Genomic DNA, 22,224 nt, shown 5'->3' on the forward strand with positions numbered 1-22,224 from the left:
ATTTTGTGTCCCTGAGTGTAATAATATTACTCCAAGTCCCCTCTATACTTTCTTCTATAAGTGTGTTTTTTATATAGTGTGTCTCTTGCACATCGAGTAGGCTGCCAGTGGAAGATGATCCCTCTACAATTAGAAGAGAGCTCCTGAGGACATGTTTTGTGGTCTGTATCAGCAACAATAATAGAACGTCCTAATTATTAGAGCAACAGCTCTCTTGTGATTTCTAACCTTCGTGTTTCTCAGGCTAGTAAAATACCAATACCATCCTCTCTGAGTTTTTTTAAATCTTTTTTTATTCCCGTAAAATCTCCCATTAATCTTGTGATATGTATTTGTATCCTAGGCATAAGCAATATATTGGATTATACAGCTGTACTAAACCCATCCCTTTTTTGTTACCTCTGTTACTCTTTATGCCTTAGGGCAAAAATACCACTGACAAGAATTAATGTCATTTTTTAATTTTTTATAAGAAAACGTCGCGTAGTGTTCTATGGAAATATGCAAGTCAAGAAATACATTATTATTCATCTTAAGACACTACAGAATTATAACTAAAAAATGAATGTCAAAAGCAGTTTAAAAACACCTGCTGGCTCCAGACCTTTAGTCCATTTTATCCTCTTTTCTGCCCGTCCAGGGGATAATTTACTTTCTGTTTCTTATGAGTAAATGTGTGTGGCTTTTTCCATTAAGGTTAATCAACACAATTGGAAGGAATTGGATTGGACTTACAGGGTAGTTTCATGCTTGTTAAAGCTATTTAAAAAGTCAAATTGTCACAGTGGTCTGGAAATTATTGTGAACTGTAGTCCTTTGTTCCATGAGTAGACCCCCTACCAACTTAAAGATGTTAGAGGCTCTTAGGTTCCTACTCCTGCTTTCCCTCTATTTTAGATTGGAGTAGTGTGTAGACTCCTGGCTAGGCACATCCTCAAACTGCTAAATGAATTCTGAGGCAGTTAAAATTGTTTCCTCTTTAAGTCATTTTATCTTCTTTAATTGGCCTAGTATTATCATCACTAGAGTGAGTCCTGGCTTAGACAGGATTTAACTTCTCTAAAGGTACATGTCATCTGTCAATTATTTTGTAAATTAACTGTTTTTCAGTACCCTTCCTGTCTTATTCCTACAGTTATATATGTATGTATTAATTGAGCATAATGCCTTTTCTTTCCAATATTTCTGCATTGAAACATTGTAGACATTGTAGATTTAATTTCTGTTTAAAATGAAGATTTAGTACATTGTTTACACATTTATATGGTGTGTATATTTATATTATATATGATATATGATATATGATATATTATACTGGAGTGGTGGCTAAGGATCTGCACCTGTGCCTGGAAAGTTGCCGGTTCGAATCCCGCAGCCGGCAGAGGAATCCTACTCTGTTGGGCCCTTGAGCAAGGCCCTTAACCCCAACTGCTCCAGGGGCGCTGTATAAATGGCTGACCCTGCGCTCTGACCCCAAGATTCTCTCCCTGTCTGTGCAAGCTGGGGTATGCGAAAAGACTAATTCCTAATGCAAGAAATTGTTTAGGGCTAATAAAGTGATCTTAATAAAGTGATTTTAAATCTTTATTGTAGTCTGACAATTTGGAACCTTTTTCAAATAAGGTAAAGATCATTAGGTCTGTGCATGTCAAACACCTTCCACTTTTGGATGCGTTTTCAAAATTCATACAAATTAACAGATTAATGGTAAATTACTAGTATTGTTTGGCATATGGAACACTTTTAGAAAATTGAAAGAACAATGTTGTTAAATGCCAATGACAGGTAACACATGAGGGCAGCTAAAAAAGTAAAAAAAAAGTATTTTTGAAAATTCTGTTTTCAGAAAATTGAAAATGTTTTACTCTTAAATATCATTAAAAACTATACTGTAATTACATAATGGGATTCCTTGCCTTTCTCTTTGTTTTAAATGTGCAGATTGTTCTCAATACCAATCCATTGATAATGAGCCGGTAGCTTGTTGAAAATCTGGATTATATGCTATAGGCTACTACGTTTTGCATTTTAAAGGCTGTCATTCTTACTGACCTATATTATCAGCAGAGCATTTGTGGGATATTATGGAATAAGGCAGGAAACAGTGTTTTCATTCTTTGTCAATCCCTATTAAATAGATTGAGTTTCTTGTGGAAGAATGTGCTGTATCCCTCCTGCAGACTCTGGTAGACTCTATGCCAGAGTGCATACTGGTCATACTGTCTGCACCTGGTGACCCATTGCCCTATTAATTATTGTTTCCATTTTTTCTCCACTGCCTGTACTAAGACAACATGTAGCTTCAAAAAGGAAAAGGCAGGGAATTTAACTTTGCAATTAAAAGGTTTATTAGAGGCTTCTCCTGAAGCCTTGCCGTGCTCCCACTGCTCGCAATTAGGGCTTCCTCATGGCCACAGAAAGTACCTCTTCTAGGAAACAAAATATCTCACAAAATGTTTCTGGTCATTGCTCATAGGACATCATAAGTGGTTTATAGATCTAATTATTATACTCTATAGTTTTTTTTTTCTTGGCTGAATTGAAATTTAAAAATTAAGTTTCAGTGAAATGTTTGGGAAGCAAGGTGGTATTGAACACGGTTGGGTCCCTGCTTTGGTTCCAAACTGGGGCACTTTGTGTGTGGAGTGTGCATGTTCTCTCAGTGTACCTCTCAAGACATTACCTTTTTACAATCTACCGTAAGTACTTTTGAATTGAATTGGCGGTATTGTACTAGTCATCAAATAATTTAATTTAGGGAATGTCATTGAAGTTTTTTTTAAAACTCAAAGCACTGTAGCGCACACATCATACAATAGAAGCAAAGCAAAGAATAATAATTTCTCTCACTTATACATGTATGGCGCTTTTCTGGATATGCAACTTTACAGGAAAGGGGAACTCCCCTCCACCACCAGTGTGTAGCCCCCGCCTAAATAAACTTAGTGAACCCACGAGCCTGGATCTTAGATGAATCAGTGTTTCTTTGGTTAATAGCTGGAATATGCTCCTGCAGAAACTCCTTATGATAATAGAGAGCCAGATTACACAGTGCCTAATACAGGAGAGAGGAAACACACATAGAAAAGCATGATCAGGCAGGAATTAATTAACAAAAAAGGAAAAATGCTTGGACCTGAACCTCAAAATTCTGCTCTTAAAATTTTTACTAGTAATAGCAAAGCTTGGTTTATTGTTACTGTTTAATAGCTTTTCTTTTTAATTGCCTTAGCCCCAACATCGATTGCACTTAAATCCCTGAAGATGGTCACAGATCCTGCCAAACATTTTTTTAAGCCTTATTCATATTTGGGGAATTTGATGTTATTTCATTAATTAAAAGCACAACAGTCGGGGATTTGTTAAAAAAAAAATCTGGCATTTTTTTCTTCAGTTGTAAACCTCCCAAATCCTTCACGTTATCGTCCGCTTGCCATAAAGAAACCAGGATGGCCCTAGAAGTTGGTGCTGCAGGAGGTCCTGACCTCCTCATCATCACAGACGCCATGGCAGTTTTTCAAAACTACCGGTGTTAACCCTGCTGTCCTGGCTAAACGTCATTGTGGGGTTGCACAGTCCTCCTGAAAAGTTTCCCCTTCTTCAACTAATTCTTATCTACGGAAGCGCATTGCTGCCACCAGGGGGAAAAAAAACCCCAATCAGTGTATATCAGTGTATGAACAACCTGTTACACTGTGCAATAGCAGCACCTACAAGCTATCATTAGGTTTGTTAAAACTGGGGGTTTAGTGTCCACCTCGTTAAAACTTTGTTTACATGAGGTACACACTGTAACATGTCATTATGAATAAACCCCAGGGGGAGGTAAGTCTGTGTGCACTTTGCAGCGTTGCACAGCGTCAGGAACCCATAGTGCCAGCAAACCTATCAATAGCTTGTAGGTCCTGTCATTGTACAATGTAACAGGTTGTTCATCCACTGATATGATCGTTACAGCGAGGGACCTCAGGAAGTGGTTTTTTGGCCTTGATGACAGCAGTGTGCTTCAGTCCTTCTCCACTTGACCAGCTCTGAGGGGGGACAGCTGGGCTATATTGGCTGTTCTGCATCATCCAGAGGGCTTCTGCCACTGCTGGGGTCCCCATGCTGTATGGAAATAGTTCTGCGATACTTTGTGATGAAAATCACTGATTGAAATGCAGTTAGTTATGAATTGCACATGGCCACTGTAAATTCCTATTAGGGTATGTGCACGTAAAGGTATTGATATCTACACATATATTTTGTTTTTGTAGTAGGCAACAAAGAACAAAAGGTCCATTTCTACTCTTCAGCTCCCAAACCCAAACACTTCCTGTTTTCGGCAGGAGATCCTCACCCACATGTGCACAAAGCACTGATATTACATCCTGTGTCAGGATTAGTGCGTTAATGGTAGCACTTAATAGCATCACTCCTTTCCCCTGGCCAGTCGTCTTGTCTTTCTGCCCCCTGTATGGAAGGTAAAAATCAGTTTAGCTCAGAACAGCATGCTCTTAACTGCACGTTAGCATTATCAGTTATAACCATGCCCATAATTATTTAGTAGTTTCCTCCCTGTTATTATTTGTTCCTATTTTTTGGAAATAAAGGGAGAGGGCGATGATTTATAGCAGACACTAGACTGAGTCAGAAACGGATAGCAATTAATTTTGTTCAGAAAAATGCCCACTTGAGATAGCGAGAATACTGGTGTATCTAGGGAATGAAGAATGGTAGCAGTTTGCTGCTCTGAAAGCTTTGTCGCTGATTAACTTTGTTGTTCTCTGTTGTTTTTTTTTTTTCGTTTTGCAGTCTGGCATTTGTGTGTGTCTGTTTTTTTTTCTTTCTTTTTTTGGGGGGGTTTCCTTCGGAGCTCCACTGTTGCCTCCCATTTCGTGTCTGTTCGGTTCTGATGTCTCAGTTTCCCCTTTGATACAGCCTGAGAGAATCCGCCCACCCAGGCCCCCCCCACCCAAGCTCCAGCGCGCCGCCAGGCCCGTGAGTAATGAGTTTCACCTCCTCGCTCTCACTACTAACAATGGCCGCCTAGCCTGCACGGCCTCTTGCGAGTGCTTATTAAAACTGTTTCTTGTGGTGGCGCCTTCGGGATCTTCTCTCGAAACTCTGTTGCTCCCACTTCTCCCTCTGAAAGATCAGAGCACGTCGTCCGTGTTTTTTTTGTGAAAAAACGACTAAATGAACGAAACGAAACTTCACGGCTTTTGTTGCATTCTGCCCCTGAACTGTTTTAATGCTTCTCGAGCAAAAAAACACCCACGATAAGGGAACGTTCGGAGCCTCCATATGAAAGTGAATGAAAACCAAATTTTTGTGGTTTAAAGTTGATAAGCTTGGTCCACATTAAACAAAAAAATGAGACATCTGTCAAAATGATATTGCTGCTAGTGTTACTGTAGGTTTTCAAGTCTCTGACCTCAGAGCAAACCGATGGGTAAAATTCACTGCACTCTGTGGAATAGAGGTGGGAACACGAAGGTTATCAGGGCCTCTAATGCTAATGACATTAGCATGGAGATTTAGAAAATATCCTTACAGGTGAGAAACAGCTCTGGTGTTTCTGGAGCTCAACAATGCAAAACAATGGAGCCTTCGCTAAGACCTAACAGTCTAACAAGGGAACTGCATCTTTTACTTCAGAGCCAGATGCAAATAAGCACGCCGAGCCGTGTTTTGGAAGTCAGTGTTTGGATTGAGCCAGCATTATATTGTTACTTTGTCATTTTCACGGGGGTTAGACCAACAAAGAACAAAAAGGAAAATATCTTGGAATAAGAGTATGTGATTCTATTAAGATGTTTTTATCACTTTTATCACTGAAAAACAGGCTTTCCCTGTAGGTAGGCAGCATGTAAGATTGCACTCGTGTTTTGGGCATGGATGTCAGTTTTGTATCAGTTCTATACATTAAGGAACTGAACGTGTTTGACCGCACGTTAGTTTAATTTTTACACCAATTGCTTCGAATTGTCAAACATTTAATTGTTTGACCAGTTAAATGTTATCGGGGAAAAAAAGTAAAAATATTTATGTCTGATTCTTGCTGGTGGGAGAAACCCCTGGAAAACATCAGGAGAGGCTAATAAAACACCATAAGAATAAATGCTTTATATAAAAATATGTTTTTGCAGCATATACAACAAGTTAGTTTTACTGCCAGATCAGCAGGGAGACTACCATATTTAATTTCAGTATTTCACCTATAGGTTACCTTTCTGAGTGCAATGGATGATGTTGTGGATTAAAACAATATTTTTCATCAAATTATTTTGCACTGTATATAGGAAAAGCAGTTCAGTACCTTCACAAACCATTCACATTTAATGCAAACATTCTCCCTTGTTTACTTCACTTATATGGTGTCATGTTGAGACTCAGAGGGTTAAGTTTCATCTCTAATGTCCATAACACTCTTCCTAAAAATCTTTTCGACCAAGATATGTGGTTAATGCCCATTCATGGTGCTTTTTGTTTGATAAAATTCTATTTCATGGTTTCTGTGTCTGAACAAAACGTTTTTAAATGCTCTGTGTGCACCAGAAATATGTTTTGTATTATAATTCAGTCAGACATTGATGTTTCACAAATTACTTAAACAATCTGCAGGTCTTTGACATATATTAACTAGTTTTGTTAAACCATAATACAGCTCTGTATTCATTCTGCATAAATTAATAAAATAGTGAAAGATTTCATTTCCAATTACAGTAAAATGAAACTTTTGTCAGATTACCATTATTGTTATATTGAGACATTCCGTGTGAAACAAAAAAGTGCTTAGACATATCAGTAAGACTACTTACTGTGTTACTGTTTCAGACAATGAATGGATTAAGAATACTTTTTACATGTGACTTTCCAAAGATTTAGAAAATGCTTTTTTTTATATTAGGAGATTTTCTGGTCTGATGGAACTAGTCTCCAAACGTATGCACCATAGACAGCTTCAGGAGAATGTGAATTTTGGTGTGGACTCAACATATTAAAATCTGACTGTGTGACAGATTATTATGGATTCGTAATAATGGTTATAAATGAGATGAGGCCTTTGTGGTCATCTACAGTAGATTGGTTGGTAGTTATATGTAAATTGACCCAAGGATCAATCCATAGGATCAAATGGCATCTGACTGTTTCATAAAAACAAGGTATCAGCTGTTCTGTGATTGTTTTGTAACACCCGAGGCTCAGATTGTGTGTTGTATGACATGGGTGTGAGTCACCATTTTGTTCTTACTGGGGCTTAATATTTGGAGTTTCACTGTTCTTTTGTCTGCCTTAACAACGGTCGCCTGTATGTTTTGGGATTTCTGCTGGCCAGATATCACACAGCATGCTGTGCATGACTTGAGTGCTTCAGCAAATATATCAGAATCGGTCACTAAGTTGTGAAACTGAATTATGAGACCTAATGTTGAGATTTCTTTTTAAGAACACAAAATACCGATGGAAGGCATTGAAACTTTCAAAGTATAAACAGTCGAGCTTGTTGAATGCCAGTAAATGGACAATGTATGAGTCCTGAAAGCCATGTGTTGTTTATGTCTTACTGTTCTTCAGGGCTTGTCCATCATTTTGTTAAATATTTGTGTGTCACTCATAAAGAGGCGTAGAGGTCACTCCTGAAATAACAATACCAAAGAATGAATTTCTGAATAGTTTGCGATGCAGCATAGTGCTTTTGAAGTTAGTACGAATTAATGAGAAGAATGAAATTTTACTGCCATGCAAATGAAATTGTGGCTTCATTATTATTCAAAGAAGTATCCTCTTTATGCTGCTTTCAAAAATATAATAGAGCAGGGCTGCCAAAGCCCCCTGCTGGAGGGCCACAGACCTGCACAGCTCTTAATGATCGGCTTCAGCTAATTATTGTCTTATCTGGAGCAGTTTCACAGAGTTTCTAAGCTCTTCCGATGCCACTGGCTTAGAGACCTACAGTATAAAATCTGCAAGATTTGTAACCCTCCATAACCCGAGTTGGGAACTGCTTCAAAGTTCTGAAGCATTCTTCAGATGAGATATTCAGTGGGATATGTTCTTTACAAACAGTTTCCAGATGTCTTGTCTGGGTCGATGGGCCCGTGCTTGCATTCATATTGCATGCATATGCACATACTGTAAAACCGTATATCGGTTAGTCAACAGGAATGTTCTTCTTGTTCCTCTTCACAAGTAGTTCTTAGTGGGAGATAATGTTAAGACTGCAACAGCCTGGCTGATCCAACAAGGGAAAGAACTACAAGCCAGAAAAGGTGTTTTGAAGAAAAATAGGCGAAGGATTTCATTTTCTTCAAACAGTTTAGTCCTTTTGCAGATGGTAAGCTTTCAGGCAGATCACAAGTCAGGTATCTAAAGCGATGCAGTATGTCCCCTTAGCAGAGAGTCTTCAGCAATGCCTTCCCAGAGGCCAAAGCCAAGAACAAAAGAATTAAAATAGCAAATGGAAAGATCATATACTGTACCAGAAGGTTCCAGCTGTCACAGAGGCTTCAGGGCTTTTCGCTGTAGGACTTTTGGCAGCGGGTGAGTCATTCAGCTCTTGAGGAGAGCTTGTTCAGGAGGGTGAGGCACAGTTAAAGTGAGGGTGCGCTGTGACTCATCACAGTTCCTAATGGGCACCGCATTGTCACAGCGTTTACCTCCCTCAAAAGCAAAATCTGTCAGAATTATTAATCTGTCGCACGTATGTCACAGGTTAGCTGGTAAAATATTGTTTCATATGCCAAGTTCTTCGTTTTTCCGAAAATACTGCGTTGGAGCCGGGTACACAAGCAGAGGTACTGAATGTAGACCAGAGGAGAATGGGTGAAAAGAAGAAAGGAGACATGTTCCCACACTCCCCTAAAGAAGGAAGTCGACCCCTCTTTGTTGTCCCCCAATGCAGTGGGAGGGATCTTTCCTCGAAAGTGAGGGACCCCACATTGCCTGAGCTCCATCCACTCACAGGGGGACCCCTCCGTCCCAGGAGTCCCCTCTCCCTGCCGCGGGCGCTGTGTGACTTGTGCAGGCCCAAGCCCCTCCTTGTCGCATTCCTCAGTGGCCACTCCCCTTTCCCAGTACCACTGCTGGTACATTCATGAACACAGGGGAACCCATAATACCACCCTAGTATGTCCTCTCTGTCCCTGGGCTCTGTGACTATCACAATGTCGGCTTATTGGCTTATAGAATATAAACTTTTCAGTTGCCCTTAGTTTGAGCGATTCCACAGCGGCAGAAATTGTCCTCCTTCCAGAGTTTTCCTTTTTTGAAAATCTGAGATTTTTACATTTCGTTAACTGTTTGGTGATTTCATGACACCCTACAAACGTTCTCCGTGCCTCAGAGGTCTGGCTGGTAAGAACCTGAGCAACAGCCGTGTAGATCTTTCTAAAGTCATCCGCACACGATAATGACAGAGGCACAGTAGCTTGTCTCCTTTATTTTCGACTTTTATCCCCCCCTCAGCTCTGACTAAGATAGCATACCTCGAGGGCAGGGTAGTGGCGCTGCATCACGCAGAATTTAAAAAACTATTGGTCAAAACAGCCCTGCTCTTTTGAATCGGAAAGAGTGCAAGCGAAGCAAGTGGGAAAAATGGAAAAAGAAAGGGATATTTCCTTTTAAAGATAAAAAAACACCGGTCAAAGTGGGGAATAAAATGAAATCCAGGGAATTGAATGTGATTTTGGAGTTAATTAAAAGGCTTTTAAAAGTCCCGTACCAGAAACGTTGAAAATAATAGATAAAATGTGTTAAATAAATAACTCCTTGTCAGTGCAGTGTTTAATAACTATTTATGCCATATATTAGTATTTTCTTACAGGAGTGGCTAGTTGAGTGATAGTTCTGCCTAGTACATGCCTAATTAGCAGAATGTTTTAATAACTGTAACTCAGTTGAAAACAGTTTAAAAAAAAGTGGTGTGACCATTACTTACATCTCTTTGGTCAGTCCACCCTGAACGAATCCTTTTCAGAAAAAAAGGTGACATTAGCTTCTCTTGCTTACTAATGAAATACAGAAGGAAGAAATTAAACTTATTAGTTCTTATTTATCATCTCCAGGCCAGTAATACGTTTTCAGCACATCCCGATCCACCATAAGAAGCATTCAGGAGCGTTTTTACTGTACGAGGTCTGAGTATAGGAATTTAAAACTCCTCTGCTTCATTGTTCGTCTGCGTTTCCAAAGGAGAGGCCCTGTTTCCCATTCAAATTTGATGTGCGCTTTGAACAGGGAATTGAAGACTCACTGTCCACCTTTGGATACCATTGCATGCCAAATAATGCTCATTCAGTGTTTAGGGAATGTGTTAACCTCAATGAAATAATAACCAAATATTTTAATTGATATTGTCTTGCATTTTGTAATAGTGTTTTTCATAAGAAAAGGCCCTCGCTTTAGACTTCGATAAGTTCATTGCAGAAAAAAAAACAATGGGTCCTTGTAGAATTTAAGAAGTTTTGCTGCAGATTTCTGTGGGGACTAATTACTATAGAGCCCTGCACTTTGGTGTTTTGCTGTCAGTTTTGCTGGTTTGTTGAGATGACTCATAAAGCAACCTTTCTTTTGCTAACCCTTACCCAGGAATTTCTTAAGCATGTGAAATCATAGTTATGTTGACTTAATATTTATTTAATGTTAAAGCGAATGTCATAGAATTAGGTAAATTAGGTATAGAATTGTGTGTCCCTTCAGGTATGCAGATATACAGGGAACAAAGGATCTTTTATGCTCTTCTGTAGCTGATCATTACAGAGAAGGACAGAGACACAGGTCGAAGAAACAGTTGCAAGAAAACTGTTTGGCTCATCTAGCCCATGGGGTTGAATTTCTGGTTCTAACTCTCCATCATTTCTCTTTCTGAAAGGTCCAGTATTCCCATGACTGACATGGCAGGTTTTTAAATGTGCTTCTGCACTCACTGTGTAAGCCAGTGTCATCAGTGGACAGAGCTGCTGAGTTCAGTTATACTTCCTGTTCACTGAGCCCTCTGTTCCTGGTCTTTGTGTTGAATCTGAAATGCTTTGAAGTTCGTATTTGTCATCTGTTTCTGAAATGTTTTTTTTCTCCTGTTTTTCTTTTAAGCCAATATTACCACTGTAAAACATAACTCAACAGATACGTTTACATACAGTAGGTTAAAGTCCTTCAAGCAGGCAGCTGCGTCAGCATTGGTAGGCTGCAAAGGAACAAGTGAAGGTTTATTCCCTGATTCCCAGCTGAGAAGGAAAGAAAGGAAACACAATGTTTCAGCTGTGGAGCCTTCTTCAGGTGCCACAGGTGCCCCACCTGAAGAAGGCTCCACAGCTGAAACATTGTGAAACATTTCAGCATGGAATAAACCCGTTACCTGTTCCTATACAGTAGGTTATTTATAAATGTATCGTGAAGAATCTGTTCTCATTTTCTTAGCCTTTCAAATCCACAAACATTTTCATGCCTCAAAGGCCTGGAATGCACCGATTCAATTGGAAAATGTTGGAACTACTATTCTGCCAAACCAATGGTTGAGGCTGTCTCTTTGTTCAAAGGGGGAAGGTGATGCAGCTTTAATTTGAGATCACTGCCAAAGTTCTCGATAGGGTTCCAGCCTGGGCTGCATGGTGTTCACTGCAAGATCTTCATCGACTTCAATGATTATTGCTCTAATAAAGTCCTCTCCTCAGACTTCTCCCTGCCGTGAGATGTAGTTTCAACATATTGTTTTTTTCTCATAATAAAATTCCCTTATTGTTTCCCATATATAGAACATCTAGTTCCCACATATAGTAATAATGCTGATAACTATTTATGCTAAATAATTTCCTTAAGATGTAAATTTACTCTTTTTCACCCCAAAGAAGTTCTTCAACTTATTTCACAATTCCTAAATTGAGTTTTAATTTGCATGCACGTTTTGACGGCTCTCTCAGTGGTAATTAATCCAGAACCAACATGTTTCTTCTCACTTAACTCCATCATCAAGTGCTTGTATAAAGGGTACCAGGAACACATTTAGAAAGGTGGCAAAGTGTGTAATCCAAGCGCCTTTTTGGAGACTATTTTCACTTTCTCTTAGTTACTAATTGTTTGAAGATGTGACAAAAATGTGCGCGATTTCCTTAAACAAACACAGTGATCTCAAGGTAAGTTTTTTATGTTTTTTCTTGAGCTCATGCTTTTTAATGTTCTGCTTTATGCGGCAGCCAAAACACGTCATTGTTTTTAACTTGATCAATCTCTATAATGTTCATCTTCCCAAGCTCAAGTTACAGTTCTTACTCTCGTTATTTTTCAGTCATTAGCAAATTATTAGAACGATTGCAATTGACCATTTTGTGGGCTTTTGATTAGATGTGTTTTTTTGCTAAGATGAAAAGGGCACCACAGTCAAAATGTTGTTTTTTTATCTTTTTTCTTCTTTTCTGCTTGCTCCTTTGCAGATCACCCTCCTTGAATATTGATTTATATTATATACAGTATATGGATATATTGAATATATGGTGGTTTATAATACTTTAGTAGCTGGTGAAGTTATACTCTCATAAGAAGAATAATACAAGAGGCACAGAGTAAAGTTACTCAGCACAAATAAAATGGAGGGGAAAGGTACAAAATAAGTACAAAGAAAGAATAACACTTTGGGATGTTGTGATATATCTAATGAATGTATATGTAGGGATATTAGTTTGATGCATGTCCACAGGAAGAAAGAAGTGTATGTAAGCTGTGCAAGTCTGCAAGTGATATCCAGTAAAGGTATTATTCCCTTTTAAATCTTGTGGATTGTTAATGAATCGAACCCCGAATAAAAACGGAACATGGTGTTAACAATGGGATTTGGACACCTCTTTCAAATAAATAACAACACAAAACGACCTAATGGGAAATTGTGAATAAGATTTAGTATAAGTACGTAATTAAATTGTACAGTATATTTACATGTGAATGATAGCATACAGTACAGTCCAGAGAGCAAAAGCAGACAGTAGCACCTCTTCCTATCAGAGTGAACCACGGGCACCATCTTAACTTGTTTTGTTGTATTAGTCCTTAATCTCCACTCATGTCTCTGCAATATCATGGGCGACGTGCCTTTCCATAACAATATTATGGTCAGTTACAGGTGATTTCACATTTTCTTTAATTTTCTTTTCAATATTCACAGGGTCCAAACCTCTCCCTGGAATCCCTGCTCATTTAAATAGTTGTGTCGGTATCCTGCCACAGATCTTCCTATTAACCTCTGTACTGTAAGTCTAGTTTCCATTATCCGGACCTCCGCAAAGACGCCTGCTGTTCTGGGGGGCAGCAGGGAGCCCTTTATCCTCTTTCGAGTATATCCAGCCTGGAATGTAACATCTCACAATGTAGCAGGTGTGGGGGAGGGGGTAGGACATTGCTTCTCTTTCAACACTAAATCAGTTCATGTTCGTCTATATCTTACGTCAGTGTAATTGTTCTACAGCATCTTGTGTCATTTCTTGCACACTATTACTGAGTATCCACATTTTATTCAAGCGATGTAGCCTCTACATTAACAATTGCAATTCAAACCAGCCTGTCAGGGAAGTGCAGGTTTTTGTTGTATTACTTGGTGTGTTTTTAAAAAAAGCATAAGTAATGGGTATTTGAAAAAATGAAAGGGAGGACTTTCTGTTGTTTCTGTGCCGTTTTATCAATCAATGAAAAGCACAGCTACAGTATGTGCAGGTCACATGATAAATGTTTGATTTTTTTTTGTAATTACACTTCAAAGTACTGGCAAGCAAACAAGCCTCCTTCTACAACTTATTCAGTTCGGTATTTTATAAGTGCTCTTTACACTGCAAACACTGTTCTTTCGCCTGAGTTAATGTTCCCCTTTTTTGTTAAGCAGTAGGTAGGGTTTGAGTCAGACACGCCTCATTATTGCCTCTGTATGATGTCCTTCACCCAGCTATGTTTTTCAGATCCAAGTCCTGCTAGAAAGTTGCTGTTTGTATTTGGTTCATTACTTTTGGGACAGACCATCGGATAGGGGTGACTAGAAAACTCTTTTGCCTTCCTGACAGGAGTCTCTGTCCACTGAGGGACGGTCGAAGTGTCGCTGTCCACAGTGCTGTGGTATGAGTCTGCTAGGCGATCTTGCCCTCACACAATCACCAGGCTCTGTGGTTAGAAAGCGATAGACCCAGTTATTCCTGGAACAGTGCTAGGCGCTGAATCTCACTTGAAGGTGATTTACACTTGAAGGTGATTGCTGAACATAATACTTCAGGTCGTGTTCCTCTTGTTCCTACAGGGCTTTTCTCCAATGTCCGCAGTACCTGCAGTATGTGTATTTACTGTCATCAAAACTGTCCTTTTAATTAACTGCATCTAAATTTTCTTCCATCTCCCAAATATACTGCAACATAGTTGCAGGCTTATAGGACCGTTTAGTTAAGAGATTAGTTTGGCATTATGTGTCAGAATGTCGTGGAGCAACTGGTGGCAAAACCCCAGTGTGCTGACTATTGTCTTTCCAAAGGAACTGGTTTGTCGCCACGTTTTTTAAGAATATTGATGACACACGAATTCTTCAGTGCCATCAAAAAGCTCTGTCTGCCAGTGAATGAGAGTCTTTTGTGCTATTTCACATTAATTCTATTAAATGTGTACACAGCTTGGAAAAGTTGCTAAACGTCTTTTTGCTGTGTACATGGGGAGATGGGCATTTGAATGATTTTCAGGTGTCTCACACATTGAGATGATTTTTTAAAATCATGTTTATGCTTCAGTCTGTGACTTTTGGTCTTTCTTATATGGAGTTGATGGTTTTAATTCCTGCCTTGCTGTCTTATTCACACGGACAAAGACCTCTAGTAACTGATTGACAGAAGTTACACCGTCCCGGGAATGTTCCATATTTTATAAATATAATAATGTTCGTATTTTCCTGGCTTGAGCACCACAACACTGTGGTTAACGTTGTCTATGCGAGGTCTCGGAGCTCTCGATAAATTACCCTCCACTTATATTTTACAGAGGACTTTAATGTTGCTACAATAATTGCAGTGAAAACCCCGAACGCAGTGGAAATTCTCTCTTCTCATGGATTAGATGTGGTCACTGCTTCTGTATTCCGAAGGCGTTCGTCTATGCCTGGTCAGATTTGTCAGGTTCAAAACCCAGAGGGAATTCTGCCTTTCTTCCTCCGTGTCCCAGAAGGCTTGGGGATCCAAATCCTTCTTAGCATTTCTCCCTGGACTAAGCCTCCGCCGCTGACACTCTCCGGGCCCGATCCTGGGTTTTTCTAAAGCCATACAAGAAAGGTGAAAGTATTCGCAGCACGATGACAGGCCGGCTTCACGCATCACCTTCCAGCTCAGGCTTAATTAAACAGCTTTCCGTTCCCTTTTTTCACCCTCCCCCCCCTCCCACCCCACCTCCCGCCTTTGTTCTGCAGTCCTTAATGAAGCAGTCTTCTCCATCGATCCTGCTCATCGCCCGCCCGCTCCTTTTGTTTGTTGGCGCTGAGCCATTTGGCTCCACTCTGACAGCTCAGCTCGCCTAATTAGCTCTGTTGTTCTTTTTCTCCCAAGTTTCACCCTGTTTCAAGTTCAGACAAATACCACCAAACTTAATCCCCTTCCAGCCCCCCAGTCCCAGGTTTGTAGACTGCCGACCTGGGGAGGGGGGGGGGAGTGTTGTAGGAGGAGAGGCAGGAATGACCACTGCACAGCGGCAAGTCACTTTTTGAACCCGCACAATCCAGTATTGTGGCTTTAGTGAGTGGCAGTCAAGACAGGACGTTAACTCTTCCGCGTTGCTTCCGGTTTTGTCAGTGTGGATCAGATCCCCCCACCCCCGGTGATTCATTTAAAATACATATTGTTGTGCAAATTGATTAAAGCACCCCGAGTGTGCTGGTCATGAATCGGGCTCTTACACACGCGGAAAGCCTACAGAGGGAACACAAAGCAGGGACCAAACAGCGAGAGCCAAGTTGTTTGCACCCAGGTGAAAAAGGTACAGGTGATTCAATACCTGTCTTGAACCCAAATACCACGGGGTCTCAAACCTGGGACATTTAGGATGCTGCAGTTTCTTATTCATAATAACATTTACTTGTTGTGTAAAGCAATTACTGAGCAGTGCCAGTACCTTAAAACAACCTTTCCTACCTCGCAGATTTAAAACAAAACGCTTAATTACTGAGCTTCTGCCTCCCACTGCTCATGTGCATTTTTACAACTTTATCTTCTCGGAACCTTTGGTTTGCTGTGATTTTCCTAAGCGCGCACATCACCTGCTCTGCTTTGCGTCCCTAGACACAAGCTACAGTATATCGAGAAGGGCACAAAACCATACAGGCAGGCCAGACTCTACGCTTCTCGCCATTGTTATTTAATTGGGTTTGTGTTAATGGCTGGGCCGATGTGTGCTCCTTTAAGCAGTGTCAAGAGAAAGATGTGAAATAATGCAGGCAGTAGAGAAGGTGTTGTTGCTAACAGAGCTCTCACCTTCACTGGGAATCCAGGCACTATGGAAGCATATTCTTCCCCATTGCAAATAAAATGAGCTGTATGCCGGTGAAGAAAAGCAAGAGTTGAAATGATTAAATAAGTAGTCGCACTGCTAAATGATCCACGTGACATGCTGTACTTTGAATTGAGTATCCTTCAGCATTCAGCGCTATTTTTGTCTGTCCTGTCAGATTTATTAAATGCTCTTCATAGGTTATTATACATTTTCAGAAATCTGAACTGATTGAGCTCGGCTTTGTACAAACAACTTCAACTGAAAAGCAGAAACAAAAAAATGTCCGCTTCTGTTGAAGGAGCCCTTCTCTTCTCATGGAATGCATAATAAAAGCCAGTTACTTTACTTATCCATAGGGCGCTAGTTCAGGGGAGTTCAGTTCCATATGAAACTAATTGTGTGTTATCCTTTTTCATATTATTTAAAAAAATAGTGAACAGAATAGAATATTCTGTATGGGAACTCTTAGGGACATAATGCTAATTCCTCACACTTATATAGCACTTATATAGGGAACCCCTAAACCGTCACCAGTGTGCAGCCCCACCTAGATGATGCAACGGCAGCCAGAGTGCACCAGTACTCTCCCCACACACCAGCTCTCAGTGGGGAGAGGAGAGCAGAGTGATGGAGCCAGTTCAGAGATGGGGGGATTATTAGGAGGCCGTGATGGGTAAAGGCCAGGGGGAAATTTGGCCAGGACACCGGGGTAACACCCCACTTCTTTTCGAGTAACACCCTGGGATTTTGAATGACCTCTCCTTCCAACTATTACTGCGAATGTATATGTTGAATTTAAAATACAAAATAACTGTTAAATGCTTCAGATTAGAGATGTTATATTTTCAGAGTTATGATACTGGCATTTCTGACATTCATTTTAATCTCAATATATACATTTTGGGGCAGCACAGTTGCAAAGTGGTGAGCGTTGGTGCCTCACACTGCTGGGGCCCTGGGTTCAGTCCCCAAACTGGAATGTACAGGGCAGGTAATTTAAGATCCTATAAAGTGCAAACCTAATTCTCAGCAAGAGAGAAGAAATTTCTGATCTACAAAATAACTCAGTAGAATAGGACTAAAGAAACGAGGTGCTGTTAATGCTAGCACTCTAATTAGTCATGTAGCTGGTGCTAAATGACTTCAAAAAGCTCACTTAGGGTAATACAAAATGAATCAGTAGCAAGGTTGAGTCTATAACAGGAGCATCTGGTAAGAACTTTTTTTTCTTAACTACCGGGCCACACATTTTCCTGAATAAACTTTCATACCCTGCTGTGAGTGTGAAATTGCTACAATTCTTCACAAAACTAGAATTTCGAATAGCCACATCTACTCTTGCTTGACACCTTCTTTATGGGGAAAAGTGAAAAGAAGTGGGGAATGTTTCTAAGGACACGATCAAAGTTTGTTGTTTTAATTCCTAGTAACAGGATGTAAATGCGGCCTGTGGAGAAGTGTTTCATTGACTAGTCCACCGCTTCAGGAAAACAAAAATCAATTTTTGTCTCCTTGGTGCCATATTCTTGATTCATTTGTTTTCCTTGCATGCTAGTTACAGTAATTTAGAGGATTTGCAAACCTTATTTGCGCTGGTCAAGTAGGGCTCGAGCTTTGAACGCTGTTGCAAGGAGGGGAGGCAAACCCATTCGTGCATAAAGTCAACATCCTTTTAGAAAAAGCCTTGGGACTGAAAATCGTTAGCAATCACTGTGCCAGCAACGGTCCAGAGAGTTTCATGGCTGCCATTCAAATTACTTTATTTTTTCAGTGGAAAGAGGTGGGGGGGGTAGATCATGTCATCTCTCCAAAAGTGGCACTGCCTGCAGAACTGTATGCACATAAGATTAGAGTTGTCGCTGGCATGGGATGAACTTTAATGCGTGAAGCATATATATTTAAAATCCAAGTTGCGCTTTGATTAGTGAACGTATTTATCTTTGGCATTAAAAATCGAAAAAGGTTAATTCAAAATCTAGATGCCGTAGATTACAAAGGTGTTGCCTTTACATTCAAATGAAGGCGAGTGGTGGGCTGTTTACAGTACGACCTGTAAAAGTATGTATCAATGAGTAAACCTACTTCTTGTTTCTTGCCAGTGAATTGGCCTTTCAGCTTCAGCCATATGTTAAACTGGTTCAAGATCAGGTGATTGGTCCGAGAGCTCCAGCGAACCAGGAAGGGCTTAAGCACAGACATCTTTTCTTGACCATATTTCACTTTCATGTGCTTGCAGAAAAATACTCTCATTGAAAGAAATGAGAAGACCAATAACAGTCGTAGCCATACATCTCAACGAGTGTAATTACATGGCATTAGATGTGGCTGCTGATGTTTAACAGAAAAAAACTTGTACTGCATTTAGAACATGGTTTGGCAGACTATAACGGAAATATGATTTTTTATATTCACAAATGAAAACATATTACCATTAGCAGCTTCCCCAGTATCTGATTGACTGGGCTGCAGGGTTATAAAATCACTGCTATATTTATGGACCAGAATCAATGGAGAGAATGGATGTAGATTCCCAAAAGTAAAGTTATTTTGCTGCTGAGATCCAGGGTTTGATGATGTCTTCCCTGTGGTTAGACTTCATAGCAATTGTATTGGATAGTAATTGGCCAACAGGTTGCACAGAGAGAAGCTGCCCACTGTTCAGTCATGGAAATCAGGTACATATCACCCTATACCTGCTAAGAGAATAAATTTGGATACATTATGTCAGAATATAGGGCCCTTAATGAGTTGCCATTTACTGTATGTCCCTGCATTCAACGTGATAAAAACTGCTTGAAATAACTGCTGGATACAACTTTCATAATTTCTTTGAAAACTTCAATCAAGTGTCCCCTGAGAGGTTGCCTACTTTCAGTTTGTCATCATTCAAGCTTTTTCAGTCTTGGGTGATAAGTCTGTTTGCCCTTCTTTGGACACTCAGAATGGCAGCATTTTCATGACATGGTGCCCAGAATTCAATTCAGTTTTCCAGATGTGTTCTAAGTAGGGCAATGTACAACTTCACCAGAACCTCTCTGGATTTGTACACTGCACTATTAATTATAAAGCAAACATCGAATAGATTTATTTTTACTTCACTTTGACTAATTGATGAAAGGAATTAATCCCTTATAACGCCTAAAACACAGTTCCCTTTAGACATGATTCAAATCAATTCTGCACTTTTTGGAATCGTAACCAACATTTTTGTTTGTGAAATGCAACACTTTTCTCTTTAGAAATGTTTTTTTTTTCTTGTTTCTGTTCATTTGATTCATAACATCTGTTTGGATTTGCATAGCACCTTCAGGAGTGTGTGCAGTTCCGTCTACTGTATCTTTGTAGCAGATGTTCGCCCTTTTTACAATGGAATGGGTCGTTTTCACACACACGGTAGATTTGGTTTTTCATGAGTTACCAATTTCTGTCTAGCAGAGAGGTTATTCTTTCTTATGAATTATTTTTATAGTGGCACAGTAGTTAGTATTGCTGCCTCGCAGAGCTGAGGGCTTGGTTTCAATTCCTGGGGTGCCATCTGCGTGGAGTCTGTATGTTCTGCCTGTGTTTGCGTGGCTTTCCTCCAGGTGCTCCGGTTTCCTCCCCCAGTGCAAAGACATGCTGGTAGGTTATGTGGCTTCTGGGAAAACTGGCCCTGCTGTGAATGTACAGTAGGTCTGTATCTGCCCTGCAATGGACTGGCATCCCATCCAGGGTGTATCCTGTCTTGCACTCATTGCCTGTTGGGATAGCTCTCGCTCTCCCTCGAGCCTGAATTGCGTTAAACGGTTAGAAAATGGATGGATTCTTATTTTTACGGAGTGCATTGCTAAACACCTTCCAGGTCTTAATGCACCTTGTCAGCAATCTCTACAGTTTACACAAAGATTTTATTGCCGGCTGCTTCCGGAGGTCACATAAGAAATACCTCTGGAAAACCCAGGTTAATTTCCCCTAGAAATGTAACTGCTGTTTATGTGTACCTCAGGTTTACTGATCCCATGATATTACAATTAACATGGAATCTTCTCCTTTGCATATTAAGTCTGGTAATGAAGTGTCTTGAAGAAGTTTCCCTTTTGAAGGACTTGTGAAAAATAAACTTGTAAGTCTCAGAATAGTGTCTACAGTGACCCACGATATGTCCAAGGAGCCTGTGAAGCAATAGCTTCTGCAATGTTAATGGATCCCAGCAATCCTGGTTCCTTTCATACCGTTGTTAATTATGATGGTCTAGTTCATTTCACCACACGGCACAGCACGTCATGGCTATCAACCTGATTGCCAAAAACATGCCCCTAGTGTTAGACCTTCCCCATTCTCATGTGGAATTGAAAGAACTACTATTTACTAGCTGCTGTGAATGTAGTTTTTTGTAAATGGAGAAATTCTAATTTTAGTGCCATTGTCCAGCCTAAGTCCATTTTGTAAATGCTGTGAGATGGCGCTCCCCATGAAAGGCCATTTTGTGAAATGAGAATTGATTGAAATTGATTGATCATCCATTTACACCTCAAAACCCATTACCCTGTGTAAGACGTAGGTATATATATATACAGCCAACTAACTGGCTCTTTTATGATGCCAGTAATGGGCTTTATTTTGACTCCTTTTCAAAGTTAGAAGATCATTTATTTGGATAATTATCCTCTTGTTAGCATATTAGTTGTATAATTCATAAAGATGCCATCAGCAAGTACTAGGATCTGAGATACCACATAAATATCAGAGAGTAAGGCATTTATTTCTGTTGTCTTAGTTTAATGTACAGTACATGGTGTACTGTATGTCCATGTAGAGGATTTCAAACAATAGTATATGAAAGAGTTTAGGGAGAGGGAAGGGTTCGTGACGTGCTGTAAGGGTAAGAAAATAAACACTACATTTCGGCGTGGAAGGAGAGAGGGAAAGTTGCAAAGAAATAAGGCATAGGAGAACAAAAGTCCGAGCAGACAGGAAGGGGCGCGGAGCAGTGAAGAAATGGGCGTACTGTACAGCAGGTGGGAATGAGCGGCCAGACCCCGGGAGAGCGGAAGCAGAGGTGTGGAGAGCCGAAGTCTGCAAATGAACGTAGAAGATTTAGAAGGGGATGAGTCTCTTGTTGAGAGAAGGGGCGAAGGTGCTGGTCTTGTTCCGATCTCACAAGTGTAAATGGCCGGGCATTTTCCGAATGAGATGGTGTAAACTAAAACATAGCCAAAAAGCATAGTTTTCCATGCACATGGTTTTTGCTTTCCAATGTAAAAATACCATACCCTGTATTTTTAGCATTGCCTAATGGGACGCACAGGATGAAGCAGATCTCAGTTTTGCAGACCATCCCTTGTGTTGTTTGCTGGCGGTAGAGAAAATTGTATCCCTTTGGGTTTTTGTGGTAGTTAAGTTATCCCAGAAAGGGAATATTTCTAGGAATGTGGGGAAGAAGTTTGATCTCATATAACCGCAAAACCTTTTGTCTCATGTTTGTAGTGTCACTTACTGTACATGCTTTGTGCCAAGCTCCATGCGCAATGTGAGATGGGGTTACCACTCTGCTGTACAGGCCAGATTGGAGGAGGGAAGGGTGTAACATTGACTCATGGACACATTCTGGCATCTCAGCCCTTGAACTGTGGAGCTCTTTCAGAGGTGCTGTTGGCCTCACGGTGACGCCTGTCACCAGTTCTCTCCTTGCCCAGCTGTGGAGTTTGGAGGAACAGCTTGATTAGGCTGGGTGTCTGGGTGGCACGATACACCTTCCCCTTCTTAATGATC

The 22,224-nt window shown here is 40.3% G+C and overlaps 1 protein-coding gene across 5 annotated transcripts in view; it reads left to right on the forward strand.

The window, feature by feature from the left end:
• Positions 1-22,224, forward strand: part of dennd1a (DENN/MADD domain containing 1A) — a 266,177-nt gene that overhangs the window by 220,520 nt on the left and 23,433 nt on the right. For 2 of the 5 annotated variants that reach the window (XM_069183539.1, XM_069183540.1), the window contains one exon: positions 4,921-4,980. The exons of the other annotated variants lie outside the window; for them this stretch is intronic. In XM_069183539.1, the coding sequence (XP_069039640.1) occupies positions 4,921-4,980 (60 nt within the window). The remainder of the gene's footprint in view (positions 1-4,920; positions 4,981-22,224) is intronic. 5 annotated transcript variants of the gene reach the window in all.

This window comes from Lepisosteus oculatus, chromosome 24 (genome assembly GCF_040954835.1).
Source record: "Lepisosteus oculatus isolate fLepOcu1 chromosome 24, fLepOcu1.hap2, whole genome shotgun sequence".
Classification (NCBI taxonomy): Eukaryota; Metazoa; Chordata; class Actinopteri; order Semionotiformes; family Lepisosteidae; genus Lepisosteus; species Lepisosteus oculatus.